The 22,338-nt window shown below is 54.9% G+C and overlaps 1 protein-coding gene across 4 annotated transcripts in view; it reads right to left on the bottom strand.

Annotated features, from left to right (window-relative positions):
- Window positions 1–22,338, bottom strand: part of MYH7B (myosin heavy chain 7B) — a 28,301-nt gene that overhangs the window by 1,992 nt on the left and 3,971 nt on the right. For 3 of the 4 annotated variants that reach the window (XM_027693941.1, XM_027693940.1, XM_027693942.1), the window contains 29 exons: window positions 18,769–18,861; window positions 17,954–18,017; window positions 17,734–17,832; window positions 16,644–16,747; window positions 15,645–15,783; window positions 14,423–14,541; window positions 13,495–13,644; window positions 13,028–13,198; window positions 12,166–12,345; window positions 11,947–12,079; window positions 11,402–11,478; window positions 9,711–9,798; window positions 9,146–9,263; window positions 8,414–8,537; window positions 8,023–8,159; window positions 7,352–7,607; window positions 6,597–6,839; window positions 6,064–6,240; window positions 5,570–5,715; window positions 4,946–5,036; window positions 3,948–4,337; window positions 2,950–3,076; window positions 2,560–2,678; window positions 2,111–2,307; window positions 1,603–1,952; window positions 1,001–1,125; window positions 618–733; window positions 297–489; window positions 19–222 (listed from right to left, as the gene is read on the bottom strand). In XM_027693941.1, coding sequence (XP_027549742.1) covers window positions 19–222; window positions 297–489; window positions 618–733; window positions 1,001–1,125; window positions 1,603–1,952; window positions 2,111–2,307; window positions 2,560–2,678; window positions 2,950–3,076; window positions 3,948–4,337; window positions 4,946–5,036; window positions 5,570–5,715; window positions 6,064–6,240; window positions 6,597–6,839; window positions 7,352–7,607; window positions 8,023–8,159; window positions 8,414–8,537; window positions 9,146–9,263; window positions 9,711–9,798; window positions 11,402–11,478; window positions 11,947–12,079; window positions 12,166–12,345; window positions 13,028–13,198; window positions 13,495–13,644; window positions 14,423–14,541; window positions 15,645–15,783; window positions 16,644–16,747; window positions 17,734–17,832; window positions 17,954–18,017; window positions 18,769–18,822 — 4,491 coding nt within the window. In that variant the 5' untranslated portion in view covers window positions 18,823–18,861. Of the gene's footprint in view, window positions 1–18; window positions 223–296; window positions 490–617; window positions 734–1,000; window positions 1,126–1,602; window positions 1,953–2,110; window positions 2,308–2,559; window positions 2,679–2,949; window positions 3,077–3,947; window positions 4,338–4,945; window positions 5,037–5,569; window positions 5,716–6,063; window positions 6,241–6,596; window positions 6,840–7,351; window positions 7,608–8,022; window positions 8,160–8,413; window positions 8,538–9,145; window positions 9,264–9,710; window positions 9,799–11,401; window positions 11,479–11,946; window positions 12,080–12,165; window positions 12,346–13,027; window positions 13,199–13,494; window positions 13,645–14,422; window positions 14,542–15,644; window positions 15,784–16,643; window positions 16,748–17,733; window positions 17,833–17,953; window positions 18,018–18,768; window positions 18,862–19,407; window positions 19,423–21,753; window positions 21,851–22,338 lie in introns of all 4 variants that reach the window. The other variant, XM_027693943.1, reaches the window with a different exon arrangement.

Below are 22,338 nucleotides of genomic sequence, written 5' to 3'. Positions count from 1 at the left end.
GACGTGGCAGTGCCTCACCTGGGAGTGGAGCAGGGTGACCCTCTCAGAGGCCTCCAGCAGCTCCTGCTCCGCCAGCTTCCTGCTCCTCTCTGCCTGCTCCAGCATGGCGCGCAGCTCCTCCACCTCTGCCAGCAGCAGGTTGTTGCGGCGCTCCAGGGCCCCCACCTGCTCCTTCAGGTCGTCGTTCTGGCGCTGGGTGTCATCCAGCTCGATCTGCAGGTCCTGTGGGGCAGCGCGGGGTCAGGAGGGGGCCGGGCAGGGACAGCACCCAACCTGTCCCACCGCGACCGCCCGACCTTGATCTGGGCCTGGAGCTGGCGGCCCAGCTTCTGGAACTCGGCAGCCTGGCGGTTGGCGTGGTTCAGCTGGATCTCCATCTCGTTCAGGTCTCCCTCCATCTTCTTCCTCAGCCGGACGGCCTCGTTCTTGGCCCGGGCCTCCGCGTCCAGCGAGGCCTGCATGGACTCCATGGCCCGCTGGTGGTTGCGCCTGCGGGGGAGACGGTGAGTCAGCCACGGCCCCCTGGGGACACCCAGCCTGGAGCAGCCCTGCCAGGGCCACGGTGCCAGCTCTGCCCCCACAGCCACTGCCCAGCCTTGTCCCCTCACCCCACACACCTCAGGTTCTCAAACTCCTCGTCCTTCTCCGCCAGCTTCCTGTCCATGTCAGCCTTGATCTGGTTCAGCTCCAGCTGGATGCGCAGAGTCTTGCTCTCCTCATGCTCCAGGGCTCCCTAGAAACACCTCAGCCATGGGAAAGTGGTTCCTGAGGGGAATGTCACCCACTCCAGTCTGGCCTTGCCCCCTGGCCCAGCATTATGGGGAACAAGGCAGGTGGAACCACCCCAGTGCCTGCAGTGGTTGCAGGATTTCCATGAATAACCTCCCAGGGGTTAGAGCCTGGCTCAGGACTGTCACCCTCCAGCAGCACCTGACCAGAGCTGCAGCGTGGGCCAGGGGCTTCTGGGGGCAGCAGGAACATGTGGAAAACAAGGACCCACCTCAGCCTCCTCCAGAGCTGCCTGGATATCGCTCTTCTCACTCTCCAGGGCTTTCTTCACCTTCTCCAGCTCATGGATGGTTTTGCCACCCAGACTGATCTGGTCAGTCAGATCAGCAATTTCCTCTGGCAGGGACAGAAGGCATTTTGTCAGGAAGGAGTTTATGGGACCAGTCCTGCAAAGGTGATGTCCCCATCCCACTGCCCCAGGCTCAGCTGATGTCCCCCCAGCCCCTTGGAGGGCAGCTGAGGTTGTGCTTGGGGACATTTCTGAAGTCTGGGTGAAGGAGAGGGAATGGGAGAGGCATTAAGTACCTGGGGAGACCTGTTTGTCCAAGAGCAACACCCCCAGGGCAGTGTCATGCCACAGCCGTGGCACTTGGCACCATGTCGAAAGAGGAGCCAAGTGGCTCTGCCTGACCTCCCAGAGGGTCCCAGCAAGAGGGCAGGACACATTTTAGCATCCTGCTGTATCCCTCCAAGGGATGGGCTGAGCAGCAAGGTCTTCTCTCTGCCAAGAAGGGACCCAATCCCCCCCTGGCCTGAGGACAGGGAGCAGGAGCCTGGGCAGAGCCCGAGGGGAGAGCTTGAGCCCAGTCCTACCCTGCAGGTTCTTGTTCTCCCTCTTGAGGGTCTCCAGGTGGTCCAGGGACTCCTCGTAGGCGTTCTTGAGCTTGAAGAGCTCCGTGCTCAGGCTGCGCGACTCCTTCTGCGACGCCTCCAGCTCCACCTGGGTCTCCTCGTACTTCTGCTTCCACTCGGCCAGGATCCTGTCGAAGTTGCGCTGCTTCTTGTCCAGGGCGGCACAGGCGGAGTTGGCGCGTTCCAGGTCCACCGAGAGGTCCTCGATCTCCGTCTGCAGCCGGTGCTTGGTCTTCTCCAGCGAGGAGCACTTGGCATGGGCGGCCTCCACGGCCTCCTCCGCCTCCTGCAGCCGGGTGGCCAGCTTCTTCCTGCCCATGGCAGCCAGGGTGAGCGTCCCCTGCCCGAGTGTCACCCCACCCCACTGCTCTGAGCAGCCTTAAATCCCTGTGGAAGGGTCGCCCTGGGGTTTAGGACAGCCCCGCTGGTGAACGGAAACTTGCCACCCGACTCATGCCATGGGACTTACTTGGCTTCCTCCAGCTCCTCAGTCCTCTGGATGGCATCAGTCTCGTACTTGGTTCTCCACTGGGCCACCTCGGCGTTGGCCTTGGACAGGTTCCTCTGGAGCTCGCTCTTGGCCTCCACCTCCTCCTCGTACTGCTCCCGCAGCAGGTCACAGTCGTGCCGGGAGGCTTGCAGGGCATGGGCCAGGGCGTTCTTGCTCTGAGGGAGGGAGAGCAGCCCTTGTGAGAGCAGCAGCTGGCCCCAAGCTCCAGGACATTGGCTGTGGCACTGGGAGCAGCAGGAGGCAACTTCTGTTCTTCCCAGGTTCTTCCCAGGTTCAGAGCTGCCCCATGTGCAGGGTGTGTCGCACCTCCCCAGTCCGAGAGCCTGAGCCACTGCCACAACATGACACATGCCCCATTCCCTGTGATCCTTGTCACTCCGAGATCAGCCATGCCCTAGAAGCCTCACCTTGGTCTCTTCCTCCAGCTGCCTCTTGAGCTCCTCGATGCTCTGTGTGAATGAGATCTTGCCACGGCTCAGCTGGTTGATGAAGGATTCCTTCTCCTCCAGCAGCCGACTAAGCTCCCCTGGGTTCAAACAGAGCAAAATCAGCTACTTTGGGGCTGAAGGGCTGCAATCTGCACTCCCCTGCACTCCCCAGGGTCTCTGCCTTCAGCAGGCCCAGCTGTATCCAGCATGGGCAAGCTGGGCCACGGGCAGAGGTGCAAGCAGCTAAAGGCAAAGGAACTCCTCCTAATGATGCACAACGAGGGTTTTTGGGGGAGGGAGGACAGCCTGTCTGGCTGTGCCCTGAGCAGCCCCGAGGCAGCCGTGTGCCCCTCACTCTGCCCCACACACCGTTCTCGGTCTGCAGCCTGCCCCGCTGCGCGCTCACGTCCGTCAGCTGCCGCTGCAGCTCATCCACTTTGGACTTGGCCTCGTTCAGCTGGTCCTCGTAGGTGCGGCACAGCTTCTCAGCGTTGGCCTGCGGGCACCAAGCACAGCCCCTGTGAGCCCAGCTCAGGCTTGGCAGCACCGTCCTCCCAGCCTGGGGCTCGCTGCCCTGCTCAGTGGATCCCACGGGCACACGGGGCAGGGAGCAGGAGCCTGCCAGGGATCTCCTGTCTCTGCTAAGGTGACAGTGGCTCTCTGAACTCTGGCTCTCAGGAAATGCCTTCCCAGAGCCTCCGGACTCAGCTAGGACTGCCATAGTGACAAGGGGGGAAAAACAGGCACTCAGCCATGGCAAACTGTGTCCAGTTCTGGGCCCCTCAGTTCAGGAAGAACATTGAGGGGCTGGAGCATGTCCAAAGAAGGGCAACGAGGCTGCTGAACAGACTGGAGCACAATTCCTATGAGGAGAGGCTGAGGGAGCTGGAGTTGTTCAGCCTGGAGAAGAGGAGGCTCAGGGGAGACCTCCTCACTCTCTGTGACTCCCTGACAGGAGGGTGTAGCCAGGTGGGGGTCGGGCTCTTCTACTGCTGGTAACCAGCAGTAGGACAAGAGGGCACGGTCTGAAGCTGTGCCAGGGGAGGTTTAGGTTGGACATTAGGAAGAAATTCTTTACAGAGAGAATGATCAGACATTGGAATGGGCTGCCCAGGGAGGGGGTGGATCCACTGTCCCTGGAGATGTTTAAGAAGAGACTGGATGTGGCATCAGTGCCATGGTTTAGTAGTCAAGGTGGTAATGGGTCAAAAGTTGGACTTGATGATCTCACAGGTCTTTTCCAACCTGGTTGATTCTGTGATTTAGTGAAAGAGCTCCCTGGGACACCCCCCCACGGACACGCCGCCGCCAGTTGCCCTCATGTTCGCAGGCAAGACAAACCAGCCCCCTGCAGGACCAGCACCCACCTTGTTCTTGGTGATGTACTCAACGTTGGAGGACAGGTCATCCACCTCCATCTTCATCTCGCTCTTCTCCTTCTCCAGCTTCTGCTTGACGCGCTGCAGGTTGTCGATCTGTTCGCTCAGCTCGGCCACGCTGTCCGCGTGCTTCTTGCGCAGTGCGGCCGCCGTGGCCTCGTGCTGCAGCGTGGCCTCCTCCAGGTCCCGCCTCAGCTTCAGGAATTCCGCCTCCCGCTTCTTGTTCAGCTCCAGCTGCGTGGCCGTGGTCCCGCCGGCCTCCTCCAGCCTCTCGCTGAGCTCCTCCAGCTCCCGGGACACCTCCGCCCGCTGCTTCTCCACCTTGGCTCTGGCCGCACGCTCGGCCTCCAGCTCCTCCTCCAGCTCCTCCACACGGGCCTGCAGGGACAGAACGAGGCAGATGCTCCAAGCTCTGGGTGGAGCTCTGGCATCTTTGCTCTCATCAATGGAGCAAGGTGTCTCCAGAGATGACGGGGAGCAACAAGACACAAGTCTGGAGCAGATGCTCGGGCTGTTTTGGGAGACAGGCATTCCTGGTGCTCCTTGGAAGTGTGTTTTGTGCACCTCCTGTTCTCCTCTGTGCCCTGCCATCAGGATCCAGGCTGGTATTAGCTGCTTGTCATGGGAACTTCCATGAATGCGGGGACCTGTCTCCAATAGGAAGAAGCCCAGCACACCAGGCTTGGATTTTCAGAGTTTGGACGCTGGATCAAAGCCTTTATTTTGGACAGAGAGCTACATTCTAGAAGCTGTCCCTCAGGCTGGTGCTAGAGCTCACCTCAACAGTTCATTCTTTAATTTTCAGCCCACCACGTTTTGGCAGAGGGCTTTGCTTCTGCTAACCAGGCCAGCTTTGTCCATCACTGCTTTTCCAAGGAGATGGCTCTGTGCTCAGAGAGGGACTGGCCCATGCAGATTCCCCAGAACATTACATCTGATGGGAATTTCCGACTCCTGGGCTGCAAGAACAGCTCTTCCCACCGTACCTGGACCTCCTTGATCTTCTTCTGCAGCTGGCCCTCAGTCACTTGCCCATCTTCAATCCTTGAATTCAGCTGACTGAGTTCAAAGTCTTTCCTGCACAGAAAGAAGACAAACACTGTCCTGACACATCCTTCTGGCTCCTGAAGTTCCCTGTAACACCCAGGCTTAGAGGACAAACAAACCCACACAGGAAAGGGACTGCAGGGGTAAGAAGCAGCTCATGGAAGGCTCTCAGGGAGGGCTGGAGTGGCCAAACTTGCAGACAACTGGCTCTGAAGGTTTCCCTCTGAGGTTCCAAGGTATTCTTCATCTCCCCAGCATAAATGGGACATGACTGATGAAGTCTGTACTTGTAGCTGAGGTCCCAGCTCTGTTTGGGTCCTGCCAGGCAGGTCCCTCCTCTCCAACCCAATGTACCCCAAGGTCTGTAGTGCCCATCTATGAGTCTGTGTAGCTCACAAGCTCCTCGGCAACCCTGCAAAGTGCCCAGGATAACTCGGCCCTCATTTTGTCTGGACTGGTCACACCAGCAGTGCCCAGAAGCCACATCCCTGCAGAGGCCACACAGAGGCTCCATTTAGAGGAGCACAGCAAACCCAGAGCCCAGGCACATGTCACACACTCACTTCTTGAGCCTCTCCTCCAGCTGCTGTTTGTCATTCTCCAGATCCATTATAGACTCCTGTGTCAGCTTCAGGTCTCCCTCAAGCTTCCTCTTAGCTCTTTCCAGGTCCATGCGGATCTTCTTTTCTTGTTCAAGAGAGCTTTCCAGCTGGAGAATGAAGGGAGATGGGATAGGGAGGGAAAGGACCCTCTGCAGCCCCACCCTTCCTGTGTCCATTGTTGTGGGAAGTTCACCCATCCCCAAGAGACAGCAGAGGTGTTTCCCAGCTGGTCTCCAGTCCCATTCCCTCAGGCCAGGACTGCTTTCCCTGAAGTGCTCTAGAACACCTCTTGGTTCAGGGGCAGTTTGCTAATGGGGTTATTACTCAACTGGCCATATTAAATGGGAATCTGCTCATGTCCCCACTCTCCAGATCCCACTGAGGGACAATCTTTGGGCTCTCCTGGAGGTGTGACTCAAACCTCTCTCGCTTCACTGCCACTGGTCTATACTCACATCATCCACTTGCTGCTCCAGTTTGACCTTGGCTTTAGTCAGCGTGTTGACCTTGTCTTCCTCAGCCTGCAGGTCATCCAGGGCCTGCTGATGGGCCTCCTGCAGGGCTTTCTTCTCCTTTGTCAGCTTGGCAATGATCTCATCCAGAGAAGCCATCTCCTCAATCAGGTTTTTAACCTAAACAAGTGCAGTCAAAAACTGAGTCCATGTTCTCAGAGAGAGGGGGTGCAGAGCTGCTTCAGCAGCCTGACCCTTGAAAGGCAGAAGGTCCATGGCCAACAGCAGCTCAGCACACCAACAGCAGCCAGCCCTTCTCCCTTGGCCATGCTGGTCCCACCAGGGGGTTTGTCAGTGCCCCAAATCACTTGCCCACAGCACAGAACCATTTGCCCACACCCCCCTGGGCAAGGAGACAGGACCCTGGGAGGGGTTCCCTCTCCCACATCCCTTTTCACTCTGCCCTACCCCAGCTCCCCCACACAATGTGCCTCTGGTGTCCCCACAAGCACTGAGGCTCCAGGGAGGTCTCTTACCTTGTTCTCTGTGGCATGTTTCTCCTTCTCCACCTTGGCCAGAGTGATCTCTAGGTCATCGATGTCCTTCTTCAGCTCTGCACACTCATCCTCCAGCTTGCGTTTCTTGGCGGTGAGCTCCGAGTTCATCTCCTCCTCGTCCTCCACACGCTCCATCAGCTCCTTCACCTTGGCCTCCAGCTGGATCTTGGACTTGATCAGCAGGTCACAGCGTTCCTCGGCATCTGCCAGGTTGTCTTGCTCCTGGGAGAGGAACAGGAGAGCCAGAGCTCATCCACTGTCCCAGAGCACACCAGCTCTGAGTCCTGGTGTCCTGGCCCGGAGCTGAAGTTCTCCGTGTGCAATGGGCAGAGCAAGCCCAAGGTGCTCAGGTGTACAAAAAATACAGCCACTGCCCATTTTCAAGGTTCAAGGGACAACCACTAACATTAAACCCTGGGCCAAAAAGCAACTAAATCTTTCCAGAGGAAGGAAACACTGGATTGACAATTCTTGGCACAGAAATGGCACAGATGAGCCACAGTTTGGTGGGCAAACCTTGCCATTCCTCCCTTTCCAGAGCCAGGGGACATCCCTGAGGTGAGAGGTTGCTTCCAGTCTGCACACTCTTACATTTCATTCCCAACAGATTGTGGCCACGAGGGAGCCTCAGAACTGCAAGAGGCTGGAGGAGGGATCTACCACACTCTGCTCCTTCCTCTACCTGTGGACCCTGCACTGTCTTTGCACTTCCAGAGAGAGGGCGAGGCACTCACTGCCTGAAGCTGGAGAGTCAGGTCGTTCTTCTCCTGGATCATGGAGACCTGCTTCTCTTCCAGCTCCTTCCTCTTAGCCTCAGACTTTTCCAGAGCCTCCTTCAGCTTCTGGAACTCCTCCTTCAGGTTGGACATTTCCTTCTCAGTCTGAGCAGACTTGAGTAAAGGCTTGATTTTGAAGAACAGCTTCATCCAGGACCAGTTCTTGACAGCGTTGAAGGCCCGGATGTTCCACTGGATGGTATAGAGGGCTTCCCTGGGGGAATACAAGTACAGCATCATCGGGGTGTAGATTTCCCATGTCCCATCCTGGCCTCTGCAGGCCCAGACACGGCTCCATTCTCCACCAGCTGGATAAATGGCAGAATGGTGGATGAATCATTGTCTGCACACTGGACTGGCCCTGGTGGGATGGGTGGTGTGGCCTGGCTTTCAGGTCCCTTCACTGTGCCTCCCTCTGAATCTTCCAGTGGAAACCAGAGGCCCCCCACCCCAGATCCTCCCTACCAGAGCCATGCCAGACCTCTCCCAGGTCTGCCTCCATCCCTCAGGACAGGAGCTTCACCAACCACTGCCAGACACAGGGAAGCCCCACAGGGCAAACCCACTGACACGTGCAGAAGGAACAAGGAGACACACAAAGCTCTGTCTCTTCCCCCCTCCAACTCTACCTCCTGCTGATGATCTTCTGGTACTCCAGGCGCATGAGGAACCCGCGGATCCTGGCCTGCAGCATGGTCAGGATCTTGGCCAGACGCTCATCTCGCATCTCCTCCAGCAAGCCCAGCAAACCAGCCTTGAAAAACACCTGTGGGGAAGAGAGTGGGAATGGAGTCCCCAGCAGAGAGGGCTCAGGGGGAACACGACCTGGGCTGTGTGCAGACACATGGAGCAGGGACTGAGTGCCTGCATGGGCACACACACCATATCCTGCCCTGGCTGGAGGTGCACCCACATGTGGCACAGGCACCTGATCTCCTGCCTGGAGTATGTGGGCAATGGGAACAGAGAGAGACAGGAGGGGCGATGTCTCCCTCCCAAGGACCAGCTGCCAGGTCTCACCTTGGTGTGACCAAACTTGTACTGTGCATGGTCCAGTTCCAGGGAGCTCAGCAGCTTCTCCGTGGCCTTCCTGCTGTCCACAAACTTGTCTTCTGGAATGGCTGTTGGATTCAGGATACGGTAACTGCAGGGACAGAGCAGAGGGAGGACATGTAGGAGAACTGCAGCACAGCTCCATCATCATCCCTGAATCCCGGTCATGCCAGTTCCCACCAGAGTCATGTTGCTGCAGCACAGGCTGGAGCAATATATGAACCAGCTGCTCCAATCCTGGCTCTTCTACAGAACAGGCACCAGGGAACCTTGACAGATCCCAGTCCCTCAACATCGGGGAGACTGTGCATGGAGGAGTCACTGGCCTTACCACGCCTGGTCAGGCCCAGGCCAAGCAGCGTGGATGGGGCCAGCTGGAGAATGGTAAGGATCCATCCCAAGGGCAGAGAGAAACCTGAGCCAGGATCAGAGGACCTAAGCCTTGCCACCATCCCCCTGCACCAGCCCTGCACTCAGCATCTCAGACATTCACCAGATCTCATCCCGTTTGGCACCAGCCTATCCAGGTCTGGCACCCCAGAGCCAGCAGCAGAGCTATCCCAAACTGTACACACACTGGGGGTATGTGGGGGTTCAGACCAGCCCTGCACAAGCTGGGGAGCAGATCAGAGCCAGGACAAGTCTTGTCTCCCCCCAGAACATGTGTGGGTTGCTGGGTGAGGAAGAAGAGGGAGTTACCGCTGCTTGAAGTCTGCGTAGAGGATCCTGTTGGGGAATCCCTTCCGGCAGATGCGGATGCCCTCGAGGACACCGTTACACCGCAGCTGGTGCAGCACCAGGAAGGAATCCATGGCTCCTGTGGGTGAGAACAGAGCTGGAGCAGGTGCTCAGCCCAAGAAGACAAAGCAAACAGAGCTGCAGCCTGGGCCTGAACTCTGGAAACATCCCATGGTTTCAACATGGGTGTTGACCCATCCTGCAGGTCCATGCTGAGCACCAGGGCTGCAGCCTGGGCCTCACATGGAGGGAATCACTCTCACAGACTCATCTGTGCCTGCTGTTATATACAAGTGCAAAGCAGCCCAACCATCAAGGCACAGCCAAAACAGGAGCCTGTCAAAGTTCCTTCTCCCCAGCAGAGGAGACTGACTTGGGTCACAGAGAGTCAACACTGAGATGAGATCAGGGCTCAGTGGCAGCATTAAAAGGGTTGGGGAGAAGGTGGGTGCAAGAATCCCTGCCAGCTCCCACATGTGGGTGTCCCCAGGGGCACTGCCAGGCTGCTCCCTCAGCCCACCCATACCTGGGGTCTTTGTCTCGTTGGGGATGATGCAGCGGACGAAGTGGGGCTGGGTGGAGCGCAGGTTGGTCATCAGCTTGTTCAGATTCTCCTGCAGGGCAAACACGGGGTGAGGTGACAGCTCTGCTCCCCTACAACACTTCTCTCCAGCCCCTTCCCCTCACAGGCAGGAAGAGAGCAGACCCTGAGAGCCCCTTTTGCCATGAGAAATGGGGAATTCCCTCCTGCTATCCTGTCAGTGGGACATCCCACGCCGGGGCAGAACCACTGCTTCCTGCCAGGATGGGAGCCAGGCAGAGGGGACTGGGCTGGCAGACAAGCCAAGTGGCACCTGCAGGTTTTGCTGTGCCAGAGAGGAACCAGATGCTTCCCAAGTATTTGTAGGTAAAGTTTTGCTGCGGGGGAGAGCCAGGAAGACAGGACTGAGCATATTCCTGGTACAGATCTCTGCTGGTGCCCATCAGCCCTGAGCTCAGCACTCTGCAGTTCCAGTGCTGGGGTCCACAATGGTTGTAATCCTTTGCTCATCAGGAGTTCCCTGCACCTCCACAGTGCTTCACCCCCTACAGCTGTGACAGAGGGTCCTGCCAATCCAGACTGCACCTCCTTTCTCTCCCAGGCAGGGCTCAAGGCAAGACATAGCCCTGACTTTGCTTGTGGGAAAAGCATCTGCACCCTTAATCTTTCCTTCCCCTGCTCATAGAGGCTCAGCCTGTTCAGGACCAGCTCAGGGAAGGGAACACCTTCCCACAGCTCCACGTCACCATGGGGCAACTTCTCACCACAGACACCTTTCCCCAAGGTCTGTGACTTGTCCAGGAGAAAAAAAGTGACACTTCTCCCTGAACAGGGGCTCTGCCTCTTTGAGCACCCTGTCACAGAATCATGGAATATTTCTAGTTGGAAGGGACCCACAAGGATCATCCAAGTCCAACTCTTGGTCCTGCACAGGACACCCAACAATCCCATGATGTGCCTGAGAGTGTTGTTCAAACACTCCTTGAGCTCTGTCAGCCTTGGTGCTGTGACCACTGCCCTGTCACCACGAGGCTGTCATGGCAGGACATGGGTCCACAAACCCCTCTGGTCTGTTTTCCAGTTTGTTAAGCTCTGGCTTGGACTAGTAACTCCTATGGTGAGCATGGAATGGGGATGTGTGTTATCCTGAGCTGTAAAATAGCCCAGGCCACCTCCCAGGACAGAGACCTGCAAGATCCTCCTCCATTTTCTTCTGCCCAGAGGTTGTCCTTCCCGCTGGTAAGAGTGAGGAGAGAAGTAGCACAGACTTAAAGTGATGTTCATGTAATACATTATCTAAACATCACTACAAGTCTTAACTGCCGCTCTCTCAAAGGCGAAGGAGCTGCCGAGCAGCACAAGCATCACGTGGGCAGAGGCAGCACAAGCCCCAGCTCCAAGGGAGCCACCACCTCATGTCCTGCCCTAGGAGCACGGGGACAGGGCTGGGACTCTGCCAGGCACAGACCCTTTGCTCAGGGATGAGAGGGTGTTGGGAGTTTTTGCCTAGAGGTGGTCCTTGAGGAGTTCTGGGGGTCCTTGAGGAGCTCTGGGGGTCCTTCAGGCCACAGAAGCTCATGTGCAAGATGTCAAGAGTCTTGGCAGGGAAGTGGGACTGCCATGGGACCCTCTGAGCACGTTTCCCTCAACGCCTTGGATGAGGGGCTGGCTCTTACCTTGTGCAGCTGTGACACTGTCTGGAAAGAAGCTGCCTTTTTACGTTTCTCCTTGGTCCCCGGCTTGTGAGGCTCCTCTGTTGGGTTGAAACATTGATTACATCAGCAAAACATCTCCTCAGCTTGGAGGACTCAGGAGCACCCCCAAACACCCCTGAAATGCCCACAGCCCCCACTCTCTGTAAAGCAGAGGTGGTTGTGCCCTGCTGCAGAACAAAGCCAAAGACACCAAAAACATCTTCCACAGAGCCCAATTCTGGGTGTTGCTCCTCAGCTCCTGCTAACAAGAGACCCCTTCACACACCCCAAAGTCACAGGGCCACCAGGACAGCCCTACAGCCCCACACCAGCTCAGCCTGGTCCTGACCACACACCTACAGCCCTTAGGCCAGCACCCACCTATCCAGGCCAGGGAGGATTTTAGGGACCAATGTGGGTCTTCCCTTTGCCCAGGCTGCACCAACAGCAGGGCATGGGGGTGAGAAGGTTTTGCTGCAAAGGGAGGGAGAGACCAAGGTCAAAAAAGGGGTGGGGGTGCTCCTCACCTGAAGCAGAGCCCACGTAGTTCTCATAGAGACAAGCCAGGAGCTTGTTTTGGGATTTCTGGAAGATGGACACCACTGTCTCATTCAGGGGGTCCTTGTTCTTGTCCAGCCACCCAATGATGTTGTAGGGCACCTGTCACAGGAGAGGCACAGGTGAGGACATCCCTGTCCCTGCCAGGGGAAGGTGGGAATGCTGTGGAAGAGCTGACAGGGACGTACCACACCCGCATAGTGCACCACCTCAAAGTGGGCCTCGTATTTCCGCTTCTTATCCGGACGGGGCTTCTGGAAGTTGGGAGACTTCCCAATGTGGTTGTCGTAGAGCTTAGATTTGAAGGTCATGTCAGAAGCTTTTGGGAACATGCACTCCTCTTCGAGGATGGACAGGATTCCCATTGGCTGCAGGGAGAAGGGGGTATGAACAAGACTGAGCCCAGCGCTGCCAAGTCCCATCCCAGAACAGGGATGTGCCACTGAGCAAGGTGAGGCAAGGCTGGAGTTGGGAGACCTGAACAAGGGTTCAGGTGAAAGACATTGGCCAGGGGCCAAGTTATCACTGGCATATTCCAGGCTGCATCTGACCTCCAGCCAGTCTGAGTGGGACTGGCCAGGCCTGCAAGACATGGGAGCTTGTCCAGTTCCTTTAGATTGTTGGGAAGGGGAGATCCTCCCTAGTATCCTGACAGATTTTCTCCTTTCCCAGTCAAAAATCTGAGTTTCCTCCATGCATGGAGATCTTTTCTACAAGATGCTCTGAATCAAGTAAGAGGCACCAAGAGGCAGCAAATGGGGAGGAAAAAAGGGCAGTTCTCTGGAGGAAAAGGCTGCACCAGGTTTTGTGGCTCACCAGTGCATAGGAACATAATTTCCACGGGTTCATAAAGTCAGAATTTCTGCCAAAAAGGTCTCTGTGGGCTGGAGACTCTGAGCTGTAAGTGTGGGGAAAATAAAATTGGGCACTTGCCACTGACTGGGGAAGGAATAATTTAATTTTGGTAGCAGAGAACCTCTCACTGTTCCAGTGTTTGCAAACAAAACATCTACCAGCAGTACAATTCCTGTGCCCTGAGTCATGTTTTACCTTCTCAATCAGGTCGATGCAGGCCTGCAGGTCCAGGCCAAAGTCAATGAAGACCCATTCGATGCCCTCCTTCTTGTATTCTTCCTGCTCCAGGACAAACATGTGGTGGTTGAAGAACTGTTGCAGTTTCTCATTGGTGAAGTTGATGCACAGCTGCTCAAAGCTGTTGAACTGCAAGAACAAAACAGATTTGAGTCAGAAGGAGGAGCTCCGGCAGTGAAGGGCTTCACCCTTCTGCTCTGTCTGGGTGGGGGGGGGGGTGATCTCTGGCACGCCCAGCTGCATTGTTTCAAGAGTAGGTAGCCAGGAATCCTTGGAGATGTGCCCACAGCAGTGTTAAATCAGCCCTTGTGAGCTGCCTGTTTGCTCCAGAGCTGTTCCCCATCAAGGCCAGGAGTTCCCTGGAGGAGACAGAGCCACCCTCACAACTTCCCCCCAAATCCTTTGCAGGGGCCTGCAGAACTCACATCAAAGATCTCGAAGCCTGCAATGTCCAGCACTCCGATGAAGAACTGCCTGGCCAGCTTGGTGTCCAGGGTCTTGTTGATCCTTGTCACCAGCCACTTGAACATGCGGTCGTAGGTGGCTTTGGCCAGAGCTCCCACAGCATAGAGCACCTGCAAGGCAAGGCACAGGGCAGGCCATGAGCTGCTCCCTGCTTTTGCAGGAGCCAGAGGGGGATGAAGAGAGCTCCTCTCAGCCCACAGAGGATGGACAGGCTGATCCAGGGAGTTTGTGGGTACAGTATATGCTCCAAAATTAGGTTTCACTTTGCTCACAGGTGTGTTCTCATGTCCCTGGTCTAGTCTTGCTCCCAAGGTCTAAAGTGATATTTTCAGAAGCCTTGTGCCCTGTCAAGAGCCTGCAGCTCACTTTGGATAAGACACCAGCTCCTAAGATCCTCTCAAAGTGTATTTAAGGAGTGGCTTGCACTATTCAGGCCAGGTTTGGGTTCTGAACTGAGATGTGGCCAGAATCTGACAAGACACATTTTTGCTGCATTTGAATCTCCCACAAGATCAGTTTGGATGAGTGTTTAGATGAGTTTTCTACTTTTCAGGGCTGGACTCTCCACAGGAGTGTGACTGTCTCTGAAGCAGATCCATAGAACCTGGACCTCCTCTGGCTGTGATCCAACCCACATTTCAAAGACAGTGCATTGAACCTCCAGCCATGGTTCATGTGCAAAGCTCTCTGCCAGCTCTGCCACCAACTTTCCCAGCTGCTAAAAGCCACTAACTGTGGATACATCTTCTCCTTCTTCTCTGGAGTCTCCTCCTAAACCCGAGGGAGTGAACTGAAGCCCCACTCCCCCTGTGCAGAGCACATCAGGCCTGGCTGCAAGAGGAGTCACTCAGCAGCATGAGCAGGGAGCCCCTGTCCTGTCCCACTCACCTGCTCCACATTCTGACCTTTGGTCACGTACTCATTGCCCACTTTGACACGAGGATGGAGCAGCCCCTTGATGAGGTCAGCTGAGCTGATTCCCATCAGGTAGGCAGCCTTGTCAGCACCTGGAAAGCAGGACAAAGGCATGAGGAGCCAGCAAGGAAGCTCTGGGAAGGGAAAAAAGGAAGCAAAAAAAATGACCAGCTCTTATGATGATCAGTGCTAACTATCTGCTCCAGAGTGTCCTCCAGTGTCTCATGTGATTTCCCATCTCGGATATTGTGTGATGCTTTTAAAATCTGGCCCTCCTTCCTGAGGAGTTGGTGTTTGGATACAATAGCTATAGCATCTTATCAGGTGCTTATCACATTTTATCTGGGAACTTCTATGCATTTTCCAGTGGAAGTTTAGATTTCCATGCAGAGAATTCGAAGTGACCAGAAGAGAGGTGATTTTCTTGTTTATCATTCAAAGACTCCTAGTAGCAGATTGTAGCCAGAAAATCACCTCTGTAGGGAAATTGCTGCCAGATCAAAATCTTCATTAATTACCAGCTAAAGCCTGTGTTGACATTCCTCAGGCAAGGAGAACTCTTCCCTCATGAATGATAGCATGACAAAGTCTGATCCAGGTAGTCATTTCTGCTGGATCCCTGATTAAACCTTCTAGGGAAGTGCTGGGGCTCCCCCTTCCCATCCTTCCACACGCTGGAAAGTCACCCTCTCCCTCCAGGTTTGCTCTGCAGCCTGACTATTCCTAGATCTATGATTTGCATTGGATTTTCCTAAGCCATAAACCAGGAAAAGTGACAGACAGTGACTGTACCCTGCTCTAACTGCTCTCTGGGAGGCTGTGACCTGAGCAGGTCCTTGCAGTGCTGATCCTGGCCCGGCTCACCCTCTGGATGCCCTGCTCTGGAATGCTGTCTAATGAAGTGCAAGAGATGAGAAGCAGGGGAAGACTGAACGAGATGAAGCACAGCTGGGGTGTGACACCCTGTGGTGCTGCTGAGGCAAGTCTGATGCAGATGAGACCACCTAGAGCTTGCAGAAAGACTGCCCTCAATACTCCTGCCCCTTTGTGCATCTATAGCAGGGCCTGGTGTGGGTGCTTGGGATCACAGTTTCTGACCTTCACAGGCCAGGCATGGGGAGTTATCCCAGCCTGCCCTTGGGGGAACTTTGCCCAGACCAGGCTGGACAGGTCTGGAGCACAGAGCCCAACTCACTTTCAGTGCCATCAGCCTCTGCCTGCTCTTCTCGCTGCTTCTGCTTGAACTTCATGTTGCCAAAGTGCATGATGGCCCCCACTATTTTATAGGAGCCGTATTTCTCATCGTTGCTGAAGCCCAGGATGTCCATGGCATGCTGAGGAGAGACAAAGCAGCACAGAGAGAACAAAATCACTCTGAGGTGAGGGTTGGTCCATCCTCCCACCATCTCCTAAGGTGCTCTCCCTGTCCTGGGGCTCTGGGCAGAGTGGGCACCTAACCAAGGAAACCTGTCCATGGGACTTTGAAAGTGAGCCCAGCTCCCACAAGACCCATTCAAAACCAAAAGGATTAGCTTAGCATCCACAAGAAGGAGGTTTTCCAAGCTGAAGTCTCAGGAGACCTTCTCACTCTCTACAACTCCCTGACAGGAGGGGGGAGGCAGGTGGGAGCTCTGCTTCCAGGGAACAAGGGATAGGACAAGAGGAAATGGCCTCAAGCTGTGCCAGGGGAGGTTTAGGTTGGACATAAGGAAGAATTTCTTCCTGGAAAGGGTGGTCAGGCACTGGAAGGAGCTGCCTAGGGAGATGCTGGAGTCCCCATCCCTGGAGGTGTCCAAGGAAGGACTGGATGTGGCACTCAGTGCTCTGGGCTGGGGGACAAGGTGGGGATTGGGCACAGGTTGGACTCAGTGACCTTTGAGGTCTTTTCCAACCTCAATGATTCAATGATTCTATGATTTTACAACCTTCCTTCTCATGGGCATTATGGAAAGTGCTACAAGCCCTTCCTAATGCAGGGAATTACTCTCCCTTCCCTGTCTGGATGAGGCAGTTGATGGAGATCAGTCACTCTGGTCTCCCTTGTAGGCTCACAGCAAGTGCAGAGAAACTGCCAATAAACCAGAGGGAACTCCCAGCTAATTTAGAGGGGGGGGGACACACGAGAAGGCAGGACAGGACCCCAGAGCTGCCCAGAAGGAGGCTGTGCCCTCCCTGGCTCGGGTTGTACACGTACATCTGTCGCCATGAGCTCCTCGCCGTCATCCAGGTTGTCCACAGTTGTGACACCCTGGGAGCAGAAGTGGTAGTCATAGGGGTTGAGGGAGAGCAGCAGCATATCTGTTGGGGGAAGACATGCAGAGGGTGAGGTCAATCTGACAGAGAGAGCTGGGCAGAGAGGCAGCATTGGCCGTGGATGCAGAGGGAAGACTTCACCAGCCTCAACTAGAGGGCACCAGCTGGTGGAGGAACAGCCTCTTCCAGCCCAGGCAGGTCCACACACGGGTCCACCTCTCCTCTGATCGCCTCCAGCTTGCTATCTTGGGATATGGCTTGGCTGCAGACTGATTTAGAAGTGGCCACCATGCCCTTGTGACACCAGATAAGATTACTGCTCTGTGCCACTCTCCAGAGCTGCCTAATAAGGTGCTGCTCAGCACCAAGCTCAGGAACCCACAGCTAAAAGCTGACCACCCCAGGGGCCTGTGCCAGCCTTCCTTCTGCGTGGGGAAAGGTTTCCTGAGCACTCTGTGGGATGTGGCCCCTGGAGGGCAGAGCTGCTTGGAGGACACATCCAGGATGGGTTTTCACCAGGGCCCTCAGTGAGCTGTTGCAGCTGTTTCCACACTCACCTGAAACAGGTCATCTCACCAGGGAGGCTGAAGGAGCTCAGAGTAGGCTGCAGAACACTTCCCCCACCCCAAAATGAGTAAATCTCCAACCTGCACATGCTGGTTGAGGTCAGTGCTGTACCCACCACACAACAAGGCCTTTGTGCAAGGCAGCTTTGCCAAGTGCACTCCCACCCTGCAGATAGACCCTGAGTGACCTCTGCTCCTAGACAGTGGCAGAAAGGGCTTTAGTCTGGCTCCTCAGCCTGTGGGGATAAAGGAAACTGGACTGGATGACCTCTTGAAATCCCTTCCACCCTGAATTATCCACCAATCCTATGATCCTGCACAGCTACAAAGCATTGGAGGGCAGTACCTGCATGGTGAGCTGGATTTGCTCATTCCTGTGAACCTCAAAGCTGACAGCAGAGCTGTCTGTGGCTATTTTCAGGCCATCATGCTGTAAGGGCTGTGCTGCATCTTTGGCTGCCTTACCTTGCAGCTCTGGTTTCTTCCCAGAGAGGATCTGGTAGTAGATGTGGTAGCTTCGCTCTTTGGGCTGCTGGAAAATCACTCTGGATTTTTCCAGAAGATCTACAATGAAATAGGGCAGAGGGGTTAGAGGAAGGCTGCTTCTTTCCCAGAGCTGTCCCAGCATCAGCACAAAGAGTGGGATGGATTCCCTCCCCCCTGCAGCTGGCACATGTCTACTCACAGATGTCAATGTCTGCCGAGGCCAACTTCCCGGAGGGACCAAAGTGGATCCGGATGAACTTGCCCTGAAAACACGTGCAGGAGGTAAGTTCTGGGCTTGGCTGCACAGATATGATTCTGAACACCCCCTAGAAACTGAATTAACATCCCACTTCTTGGGCTTCCGCTGACCAGGCAAGTTTCTGGGCTCTGTGAGCCGTAGAGGGGTGAAGTTCCCTGGTTTGTAACGTGCAGAGGCTCAGACAGCATTGCCCAGGGCTTTAAATACCAGGCTGGCAGAAATTTCACTGAGAGCAGATAAATCCCTGTGCTTAGGCCTGTTCTTAACTCTAAGCACTCCTGTGGGGTGGTGTGATACTGAGCCTGCCCACAGCCCCCTGCTCTGTGCTGTGCTGAGGGTCTCCCCCAGCAGTGCCTCCTTCCCCTGCAGGGCACGGCAGCTCTGCAGCCCAGAGCAGAGCCAGGCTGGGCTTAGCAAGAACAGGGGTGCTTCCTGGAAGGGACACACTTGTCTGTCCCAGCCCCAGCACTCCAGGCTGTGCTTAGTGTCCCTCAACTCTGATCCTGGAAGGGACATCTCTCCAGGATCTACCACTGACTACCACTCCCACAGGCTGTGGCACCAGGGCCATTCGTGCTGGCCGCTATTTGCTGCGCTGATGTAACCAGGAAAACTTGGCCCTGGCAGTCCAATCCCACCAGGAAGCAGGTCCAGCTCCCTGCTGAGTGCCTTGAGCTCACACTGTACAAACCCACAATACCATGCATCCAGCCTGCAGAGACATTCCCAGCTCCCTGTCCTGCTAAGGCACTCACAAAACGCGAGGAGTTGTCATTCCTTATGGTTTTGGCGTTGCCAAAAGCTTCCATAGCTGGGTTAGCCTCGATGATTTGATCCTCGAGGGTGCCCTGTAAAAAAAAACAAAAACAAAAGGTGTGTCAGCTCCACCGAGCCAGAGCGGATCAGTAACCAACAACACAGAGCAGAGGGAGTGGCTCCTTGCTACCCTCATTAGGCGTTTTTGAGAACTTGCTGCTCCTGAGGCACCTCCTTGTCTCAGGAGGCAATGGGGCTGTTCTGGGGATCACATCCAGGATAGGTCTACACCAGGGCCCTCAGTGAGCTGTTGCAGCTGTTTCCATGCTCACCTGAAACAGGTCATCTCACCAGGGAGGCTGAAGGAGCTCAGAGCAGGCTGCAGGACACTTCCCCTACCCCAAAGTGAGTAAATCTCCAGCCTGCACATGCTGAGTTTAGGGGTCAGCAGAGCTGGGGTTTGCAGCAGTGCTCTCTGTGGGCTTCTCCTTGCCTGAACTGGTCCCCCTGGAGACCCAGGCTTCTGTGCCCTCTGCACACAGCAGCCCTCAGCCCCTTTCTTTGGAGCTTCATTATGCAAACCAGGAGCAAGCACACGATGTCACCAAAACAGTCTGAGTCATTTCAGGGACTCTGACTCTGCCAGGCAATTCCTCTTCCAGCAAAGCAAAGTTTTGGACAATTCACATCACAGCACATTGCAAAAGAAGAGATCTATAAAACAGGCTGAATCAACAACTCTTTATATCTACAACTTGCACAGCAGGGTCCTGGTGTGGTGGGAACACACCACAGGTCCCAGCTGGCGTGACCTGCTGGACACACTGGAGCTTTCCTGAGCAAACCCAGAGATTAATCTTCCCCTAACCTTGTTTTTCCATTCGTGTTTCACGTGCCCAGTTCAAAGGTAAAGAGGCAGCAAATGCCTAATGCAGGTAAAGCAGGAATTTGAGGAGAGAAGCAAGAGGCTGGTGCCAATCCACAGGAAGGACAGTGGGGTTTGACAACAGCAAGAGCTTGGTGGCACAGGGACCTGCAGGATTTTTCATGAGAGCTTTTGCCCATTCTCTGACAAATTACAGTTCACAGGGCTTTCCTTAGGAGAGGAGCACCAGCTCTGGGCTCTGTTCACCCTCTCTTTCCAATGCTGGACCCAGCACTGCTCCACCTCTGCAGCTCCAGGCATGGGAGGGGCAAAAGGCAGAGGGAGTAGCTCTGAATCACTTTTATTAACAAACTGTATCTTGTTACCTGGATATCCTGGGATCTGCTATCTTTAAATTCAGCCTGACCTAAAATTGCCTGGACTGTGAGATTCAATGGGGGCACCCTGGGACCCACAGATTCAGCCCCCCATTCAGATGTCTCACCCTAAGTTTGCCCAAGTGCTCTGAGACCCATGTGGTAACGAACATCCCCCAACACAGGGTGTGTATCAGCTAAAGGCTCAGAGAAAACAAGGCCTGAGGATGTTTGACTGAGCTGCTGGAAGGGCTGAGCCCTTGGGGTGCTGGGAGCACCAGGGACTGAGCCTTTGCTGGGTTTCCTTGGAGCTCAGCAAGCACCTCAACAATGTACCCCAGAGAAGGACATCAGCTGCAGTGTGGTGGGCTGGGCCAGTTCAGGGCTTTGCAGGAGGTGGCATGTCCAGGCATCAGCAGGGCACTGCTCTGCAGCCAGAGCAAAGTGGGTCTTCCCCTGCCCCTCAGCACCACCAACCTCAGCTGGACTTCGAGGCTGGGAGACACACTAATGTCTGCAGAGAGTGGAGGCTTCATCTCATTTTTAGAGGAGCCCACGTCATTCACCCCCAGACAAACACTGTGCTGGTTAGAAACCACTGTTCCAAGAGTAACGGTGCCTTGGAGGAGAGGCTGGAGTCAGGAAGACAGAAAGTCACTGAGAGATGAAACACCAAAGCTTCCAGCTGTGGGAAGGTGGGTGATACAAAGCCAAGTGGAGAACTAAACACTGCCCTGCTGCTGGGGCAGCCCTTGGACCCAGACCTAAGGCAGAGGCCCCACACATCACCCCATGATAGATCTGTGGTGCAGCAGAACTCTGTCCTCAGCATTAAAGAGTCCACAACACTTACCCCAGTTTTAGTGGCAAGAGCTGCCTAGAGAAAGGAAAGAAAATTGTCTTTAGAAATCCAAGAAAGCCAGGCAAGAGCCACAAGAAGCATGGTCAGAAAAGCAGGGCATGACCATTTAGTGCCAAAAGAAGTCCAAGAAAAAAACCCAAAAAACAGGAGGATTAAACTTTGTAAGAAATGCCAAAAAGTTGTTAAATAGATTAGCTCAAGAAAATAAAGAAATGCGTCAAAAAGCAAGAACAGTTAAATCCAAACCCAAAGAAGAGGAAATAAAACAATGCTGAAGTATTGCTTGTTTGATACCTAAAGCAGCCAGTTTGCTTCCAAGAGGGAAAAGCAGGCTGGAGCCTCAATGTATCCAGAAGAAATAAGCAATTGCAAGGGCAGCTCAAAAATAACCAGCACCAAAGAAATGCAAGAATCAAAACAAGAGCAAGAAAAGCACAAGGTAGAAAAGGGTCAAAATGAACAAGAGGAGGGAAAAAAAAGGAGAAAAGGCTGAAAAGCAAGGCTTAAAAGAGGCAAGGTGGGAAATGGAAGGTTTATTCCATCCTGTTAATTCTCCTTAAGAAGATTGGTGGGTTGTTGAAGGAGGAAGAGAAAAGAATGTCTAAAGTCCCTCTTCCAGACTGCACAGATTGAGCAGCCACATAAAAAAAAAAAAATCCATTTCCCCTTGAGCAGAATAATTTCAAGCCTTGCTTGTTCAAAAGTCAGGGAAAAGCCAAGCCCTGGGTGGGTCAGACCAAAACACACTTCCAACTGCAAAAAGTCAAGGGAAGAAACAGTAAAAAGAAGAAAGGAGGAGGGAAGGGAAAAAAAAAATAAAGAAAAAAAATAAAAAACAAGGAAGAAAACAGCAAGAACTTGTTTCAAAAGAGGGTCTTACTAATTTCTTGCCCGGTGTGTCGCCCAAGGCTGCGACAATGGCAAAGTACTGAATGACCCGCTTGGTGTTTACAGTCTTACCAGCACCAGATTCTCCGCTTAGAGCAACAGAAATACACAGATCAAGGGCATGAGGCAAAGAACAGGCACAACTCACACAGAGACCCTGCCACCTGCACCCACGCACCGAGGAGGGACAAGCCAAGGGTCGGAGGGATGGGGAGGCTGGAGCTGTGGATCCCTCCAGCCTGGGAGTGTGCTTGTCTTTGGGAATTGCCTTTGGAGAGGAACTCAGCTCCATCCTCCCCGTGTCCTCTTGGCTGTGTCCGACTCCTCGGAGGTGCCGCGGGGGCTCAGCTGCCCTCCGCAGACATGGCAGGAGGTGCCGGCGCCCACCAAGGCTGGACAGCCCTGGCCCCGGGGCTTCAGCTGTCTGGGATCAGCCGGGAACCGGCCTCGCTGGTGGTTTCAGCACGCCCTGCTTTGTTGGGGTGTCTTGGAGATGGCAGGGCCATGGTGCCGGGTGGCTCCTGCCCGGGCGAGCGTGGGCGCCGCCGTGCCCGGTGTGGGGTGTGGGTGGCCAGCA

Source organism: Neopelma chrysocephalum, unplaced genomic scaffold, assembly GCF_003984885.1.
Source record: "Neopelma chrysocephalum unplaced genomic scaffold, ASM398488v2 Primary Assembly neopelma1_94, whole genome shotgun sequence".
Taxonomy (NCBI): Eukaryota; Metazoa; Chordata; class Aves; order Passeriformes; family Pipridae; genus Neopelma; species Neopelma chrysocephalum.
This window is presented reverse-complemented; position numbering and strand designations above follow the sequence as displayed.